We start from the raw sequence: 7,931 nt of genomic DNA on the forward strand, positions 1-7,931 counted from the left end.
TTATAGGTGTTAAAGTTTCGGTCTTCTTTTCTTTGCCAAGCCTTAAATTATGAGATTAGAGCATCTTTAGCAGACCCCTTAAAACCGCGACCCTTATAAGTGGGATAAGGGCTGAGAAAAATCATGTTTAAGGGCCAAAATCGGATGCGGCGGAACAGAGCCCGCAAACACGAGCGGTAGAAGAGAATATCTAGATTTGTGGGCCATGTCCCGCGCGCTTCCGATTTCGGCCCTCAAACCGTAAATGCACGCAAATGAATTGACAGCGATTTTCAACAAATGAAACATAAAATGCCGAGAATTCAAACATGATATTGCCACCACCACATAGTTTTGGCGGCCTTGCAACATAGTTTTTGTGCTATAACCCAAAAGACATCGCATCCGGCATCACTCCATCATCATCATCATCATTACAAGATGAAATCTTCACCGCCACCATTGCCACCACCACTTGCCGAACCACCATGCTCACCAAACCTTGGCAACGCATGGCCTCTTCCGGCTAGCCTCCTCCTCTCCAAGATCTCCAACCTTGCCATGTCATGCCATTCTTTGGTGACCTCGTCCATCTCATTTCGATTCATCATCATGATCTTGTTCTCCTCTTGAAGGAGTTTGGCCATGGCTTTGTCCTCCGCGGCATTTGCTCTTCTCTCCTCAATGAGGGCCTTGCGGTCGGTCTCCTCCTTGAGTAGTTGACACTTCTCTTGCTTCTCTTGAGCCTTCTTCTTGGCCAACTCATTTTTAGCCTCCAATGTCTTGATCAGCAATATCTCATTGGACTTGACCATGTCATCAAGCTTCTCCCGCAAGATTGATGCCCTCGTTTCCTTCTTGATCTTGTCTTTGGCTTCTTGTTTCCATCGGGCTTGTTCTTGTTTCTTGGGCCATCGTCCTCTTCATCATCATCATCATCATTCATCTTGCTGAGGGAACCTCTCTTTGGTGGGGATTCTTTCTCAATCACCTTCCACTTCCCGCTATCTTTGAGAAGTTCCCAACAATGCTCTAGCTGAAATGCCTTTTTGCATGAAGCTTCCATGTCCTTGTAACTTTCTTGCGCAATTTGTCCTACAAAATGGAAACAATGTCAAATTGTGCAACTGCTCCGAGTTGTACAAAAGATTTGCACTTGGGACATGAAAACGAACTCACATAGTTGGCTTTGACGACACCACTTGTAGGTGCATTGCGCACTTGCGTCAAGAAAGCAGCCCAACGACTACAAATTGGCTTGATGACATCCCAACGACTTTGAAGAGACCGAAAGATGCGTGGCGTCCCGTTGGGATACTTTGTCATCATGGGGAAGAATGATCCTCGATCCTTTTCCAACACCGCTTCACGGTTTGGTTGGTGCCGGTGCACGCATCTAGAGACACCGACTCCCAAGCCTTGGTCAAAACTTTATCTTCCAATGGAGTATAGTTCTTCGATCTTGCGTATTTTTCTTGCGCTTCGTCGTACACCCCCTTGTCAACCTCCTCCACATCATCTTCTTCCCCGTGACCACGCCACCATCCATCTCGTTGTAACCGTCCTCACCGATCGGGGTTTGATCGATGTCGACGGTGTTGTCGTCCAAGATTTGCACGAAGTCGGCCCGCGCATGATGGATACCAACGCTACAATTGCGCTCGACATGTCACGTACAAGCGGAATGAACTCAAATGAAAGAAGTGCGGGAAACCGAAGAATCATACCTTGCGCCCATTCCGTCGAACATCTTGGGGGTGGCAGCAGCGCCATCGCCAGGAGTGCTCGGGGCAGCTCTTGTCAGAGCAATCGGGGGAGGTATTGGCAGGGTAGCTCTTCCCGCGAGCTTCTTGCGTTTCACACCGGAAGCCTTCCCCTTCTTCATCGGCGGTTGCCCGGCCAAATTCGCATCGAAGGCGGCGTGGTGGGCGGGCGGGCAAGCCTTCTCGGCGAGGCCGGCACGAGCGCCGCCCTGGACGACGACGTTGCCTTGCTGCTTGCGAGGTGGCGGGTGCAGCCTAGAATGGCGACAGGCGTGGCATGGCCGCCGATGAGATCTACTGAAGGGGTTGGTGCGTGGATGGCGTCCGCGTTGACATCCGAAGGCTGAGAGGCTTCCATGTCGGTGGAGGGACACCGGGGAAGGTGCTCTGGGGCGAGCGGACGGAGGTGGTTGGGGGCAGAGGGAGAGGGAAGCGGGAAGAGTCGTGTGGAAATGTCCCTCCCGCCAAATCTCGCAGCTGATAGGGGTCGAGCTTGGGTCGGCCTCCCGCCCCGTGAATCTAAAGGTTGAGGGCGAAGTTTTTTCGCGCCCTGCAATTTTTTTACAGCTCACGCGCCGATATAATTTTTTTTTACAATTCGCGTGTTGATACTGTGTCTGGTCGAGGCTTTTTTTTTGGCCTGAAACCGTAAACGGGCGGTTATTTTGCGGGTCGACACATTTTAAGGGGCCTGCTAGAGATGCTCTTAGCATGCTAATTAATCCCTTCACTAGGCTGCTGTGATATGTAGGTTATGACTAGGAGTTTCATATATGTATGTGTGTCACTTCTTGTTGAGCAGAATAGTAGTTTCTTCAAGCATATTAGAATAGTAGTCGACAAAGAATGATATATACGCACTCAAATACAAGGACTTATGATGGTATCCCATGACCGAAGATTATGAAAACAAATTTTCTTTTCTAGTTAGAGACGAACAACTACAATGGGTTGTCTAGACAGTGTTTTTGGTTCATAATTTCTTAATGGTATTTTTAAATCTAGAATTGCATGTGAGGATCATGTTCATTATATGTGTTTTTCTGGTTAACAAAAACAGGCTGGGATACTTTGACTGTTAATTGGTGTGGTTGATTTCAAAAGTTGCAAGCAACATAAAACAATAGTTGTAAAAAAAATAAGACTGGTTGTTAAAGACAAGCAAAATGGTGAAATGGATGGCAATTGGCAATGTAAAGTGATCATTAATAATATCAAATATTTGTAGTGAGGGGAAAAGTGGTCGCTAATGTAAGAATTGTAGTCGTTATTTCCTCACAGTTAACGAAAACAGATTGTCCCATCATTACAAAATAATGACGGGAAAATGTGGTCATTATTACTTTTAACGACGGAGCCTATCATGACCACAAAGACGTGGTCGCTAATGAGTTTCAACGACCACATTCTTTTTTCTGAAAAATGCGAGCACCAGGATTTGAACCCTGGTGGGTTGGGGATACCACTGTCCACCTAACCATCTCAACCACAGGTTGGTTCGCAACGACCACATTCTTACTTTTAGTGACCACATATCTTGTCATTAAAAATCGTTTTCCTAGTAGATGCTCCCAAGAACAACTATGTAAACTGTTATTACTTTTTAATACATAGTTCCAGCAGAATAGAGGTCGGAACAAAATCAAGAGAAATTAGATAGCTAGCAAGAAGGAAGTAGCAACTCACTCTGTGTTGTACAGTGCAAAAACTTTAAAACATCACCGTCAAGGATTTGGTTTATAGATAGAAGTCTTTCATAAGAGACATATAACAACATAATTAGGTGAGTACTGTGTAGCAGCTGATGTTGTTCTCGGCACTGAAGAAGAAAAAGACAGCCACATATAGAAAAGAAAAAGATCAATCATTGGGTTGCACTCCATTTGGTATACTCCACTTTGATCTTCTTCAGCTTCACGACCACATCCATCATCGTTATCCTTTGGTCAGGAGAGTCGCAGGAGCAGAGCAAACCCAACTCGAATATTGGCACAAGAAAGACTTCCAAGTGGCGGCTAGAAGAAGGTTCTCGCAGTAGATCGCCATCCACGACATGAACAAGGCTAGCGGGGAATGTCTCAAAAACCCATTGTCTCAGTGTTAGATTCCCAACAAAAATTGCATCCGTGGGTCTCCTTCTAGTGAAGACTTCAAGGAGTATGATGCCGTAGCTGAATACATCACTCTTTCGTGATGCTTTCCGAAGCGATCCATATTCTGCTTATGGATTTCACAAATAGAAAATCAAATCATGATATATTTAACCAATTACTAGGTTTGTAAGAAAAATAGATATCAAGATTGATAAAAAATGTGAGCCAAGTACCTGGTGCCATGTACCCAACTGTCCCAGGCATGGTCGCAGAGATCACAGAGGTTTCATCACCTAGTAGCAACCTTGCAATGCCGAAATCTGCTACATGCGCGGTCATGTCCTCATCAAACAACACATTGCTTGGCTTCAAGTCACAGTGCAAGACCACCTCGTGGTGCTCATGGTGCAGATACTCCATTGCCATAGCCACGTCAAGCATTATGCCTATCCTATCCAATAACCCCAAGTGCCTTGTGCTTTGAGAGTAGTGCAAGAGCACATCTAAAGTGCCATTGGGCATGTACTGAAGCACTAATGCTCTGAAATCCAGATTGGAACATGTATTTAGTATCCTTATAAGGTTACGATGCCGTGCCATACGGAGAACCTGACACTCGGCATCAAAGCTTTTGATGCCCTGCAAAAGCTGCATGTTTATGACTTTTATTGCAACCACCAAACCGTTGTTTAGTTGACCCTTGAAAACTTTTCCAAAGCTTCCATACCCCAAAAGGTTGCTCTCGCTGAAGTTATTTGTAGCGCGAGCGAGCTCATGGTAAGGGACCAGAGGATGACTTGTCACGTCAACTATATCAATAGAAACTGGCATCCCTTGCTGATTGCTAGTTTTCCTTCTTATCATTGCATATGAATATGAAGCTAAAACACCAATCACTATAATGATGGTAGGGACTACAATTTTCAAAATTCCACCTTTAGTTTTTTGTTGGTTACTTGGACATGTTGAAAACCCTAATCGTGAAGCACCACAAAGACCTGAGTTCCCCATCAAGGAGTGTATGCTAATGTTTGAGAAGATCCCTCCATTGGGTATCTGACCTTTTAGATTATTGAAAGATAGGTCCAAACTATTGAGCAGGGTAAAATTGGCCAGGTAATTTGGGATGGTACCGAAGAAATCATTATGTGATAGGTCCAAGGATTTCAAGCTGGTTAGCTTGTTGAAAGAGTTTGGAATTGAACCGGAGAAGGAATTTTGTGATAGGTTCAAGTTGGTTAATGTTTGAAGTTGTCCAACCGAATCTGGGATCCTACCAACAAAGTGATTGGTAGAGAGATCCATGCTAATAATTTGTTTAGAATAGCCCATATCCAATGGTAGTGCACCATTTAAAGAGTTTTGGGACAAATCTAGGTCTACTAAGCTACCAGTATGAAACAAACTTGGTGGCAGAGTTGATGTTAATTGGTTTCTTGATAAGCTGAGAAATTCTAACTTAGTGAGGTTGCCGATGTTTTCTGGTATGGAACCAGAGAAACAATTGTCGTTGAGAAAAATATGGTCTAGATTCTTGAGCATGGCAATCTGAGATGGGATGGAGCCAAACAAATTATTTTTCTCGAGGTCAAGCCATTCTAGATTTGTCATCATCATGATGGACTCTGGAATTGCACTATGAAGTTGGTTTTCTGAAAGATCTAGCACAAATAGGCCAGTTAAATTTGAAATTGTGGTTGGAATTCCTCCAACCAACCTGTTTTCACGTGCTAAAAAAACTTGCAGCTCGCTTGATATATTCCCTACATTGTTAGGGAGACTACCCGTGAAATTATTTGACTTGATGCTAAGGTATTGGAGATTTGGAAGATTAGAGAAAACGGGTAAGAAGTTGACATCCCCATGTAGGTAGTTAGTTGAAATATCAAGGATCATCAAAGAGTTCATGTTACCGATAGATCCAGGTATTGATCCAGTCAACATGTTTTGGTCCAACAATAGGATTGCTAATTCAGTTGCATTATCAAGAGAAGCAGGAATGGGTCCTATTAGCTCGTTCTCCGAAAGATTCAATTGTGACAGTTGACTTAACTGTTCGAGTTCTGTTGGAATGGCTCCTGTTAGGTTGCAGGATCCAAGGTCAAGGAGCTCTAGCGAAGTGAGGTTGCTAAGCGTGCTAGGGATTGACCCGAAAAGGCCATTCTCGCCCATGGCCAACCAAATGAGACGAGTCAACTTGCCTAGCCATGTTGGCACAACACCCTCAAATGAATTAAGGGAGAAGGAAATAACTTTGAGGTATTGACAAGACGCAAGGCCCAATGGAACATGGCCTGTGAAATTGTTCTGTCCTATGGCGATAATCTGTAGCATCGGGAGATTGAAACTTGCATTTGTAGGGAAAGAACCAGTTAAGTAGTTATGGGTGAGATAGATACCCTGCAGTTTAGACATGTTAAAAATGGAAGGAGGCACTAGGCCGGTGAGATGATTGTAATGCATAATAAGGTTGCGGAGCAGTGGCAAGGAGCCAACGCAAGATGGTATTGACCCTGACAGGCTATTGTTGGCGAAGTTTAAATAAGTTAACATAGGGGTATTGTTAAACATGTCGGTCGGTATAGATCCACTAATGGAATTTTTCATGAGATTTATATAGGCAAGATTGTACAGGTTGCGTAGCTCTAGCGGGATTGAACCAGATAGAAGGTTCAGTTTTAGATCAAGAACTTGAAGCCTTGAGAGGTTTCCTATAGTAGGAGGGATGCTATCTGAGAGGCCATTGTAGCCAAGTCTCAGGAATTCAAGGCGATGAAGTCTACCTAAATCATGTGGGATAGAGCCCGTGATGTTGGTGTTGTTGAGATTGAGGACAGAGAGGAAAGAGAGGTTACCGAGGTGAGGTGTGATGGGTCCATAGAGAGGTGTATCCGGCAGCGACAGAGCTGTGACGCGCTGCCTCCGCCGGCTGCATTCGATGCCGACCCAGTGGCAGAATGATGTGCTGGTTGTCCAGTTGCCGGCGAGGACACCAAGAGGGTCGGAGAGCTGGGCTTTGAAAGCCAGCAGACTGGCAAGGTCTGTGTCACTGCCATTGCGGTTGGGAGAGGAAGCGCCGGAACAAGCTACAGAAATGGCTGATAGGACTAGGAGGATGGAAAGGAATGCGATGGTCATTGTGGTGCTCCTGCTCGTCTGCTCACCAAGCTGCTCATATATACACACTCCAAGTGTGGTTCGCCGAACTTTCGCTCAAGTGGGGCTGCTAATGGCCAAGCTGCCCTTTTCTTGGAAGGAAGGAGCTTCACACCCGTGACGATGACAAAGGAAGCTCTTTCAAGTGGAGTGTGCCTTTTTCTCTGTCAGTATGTAGTGGGTATTAGTTTTTTGCTAGAATTCCACAATGTAGTGCCCGTGAGCTACTTTGGACAGAAAATACCCTAGACTGTTCACCGGAGGTGCGGCCACATCCACATGCATGTGTACAGAGTGTGTGCATGCAGGGTTACTATGGTCCAAAAGTACAGCTCCACTTGAAGCTACAGACCATGCGCACTGTATATTGAACCAGAGCGAGTACCAAGTGGCTCTCTGGCTGTTTGTATTGCACGCGGAAACATCGAACCTGTTCAACGTGTCGTGATTATCAAACGCATACAGAAAAGTTAGTCAAACTTCGGCACCTATGGGGAGTGGGGGCATATCTCGTCTAGACAATGAACCAGCTGCAGGTAGAATCTAATATCCGAATGTATAAACTACAGGATACCCATGTGTTGTTGCCGGAATTAGTTGACAATTATTTTATTGACATCGGAACCAAAATTAAAAATACATATGACTTGTATTTGATGGTCGACGCGTACGACTGGCGGATAATTAGAGAGATCTGTCGGCTCGCTAACCATTGGATGTAACGTTAACGGATGTCCGATCTAGGAGTACCCGAAAGCAGCCATCTCTTTGGAGGGGTGTCGTAGAAGGCCCTCCGCAATAGCTAGCTTGTTGCAATCACACGAGCATGTACTTCTTTATTTTTTTGCAACAGAGGTCGTGTTGCGGAAATTTATCGCAATAAAGGTCTTGTTGCATAACTTATTTATTTATTTATTTTTGCAACAGGGTTCTTGTTGCA

General features: G+C 44.9%; 1 protein-coding gene across 1 annotated transcript; it reads right to left on the reverse strand.

Annotated features, from left to right (window-relative positions):
- Positions 1-3,225: 3,225 nt before the first annotated feature.
- Positions 3,226-6,973, reverse strand: LOC123072128 (probable LRR receptor-like serine/threonine-protein kinase At3g47570). Its single transcript, XM_044495684.1, has 2 exons — positions 4,069-6,973; positions 3,226-3,959 (listed from the first exon to the last, which is right to left on the reverse strand). The coding sequence occupies exons 1-2, from the start codon at positions 6,971-6,973 to the stop codon at positions 3,607-3,609; spliced, it is 3,258 nt and encodes a 1,085-aa protein (XP_044351619.1). The 3' UTR covers positions 3,226-3,606.
- Positions 6,974-7,931: the final 958 nt, after the last annotated feature.

The sequence above is a fragment of the Triticum aestivum genome, chromosome 3B (assembly GCF_018294505.1).
Source record: "Triticum aestivum cultivar Chinese Spring chromosome 3B, IWGSC CS RefSeq v2.1, whole genome shotgun sequence".
Lineage (NCBI taxonomy): Eukaryota > Viridiplantae > Streptophyta > Magnoliopsida > Poales > Poaceae > Triticum > Triticum aestivum.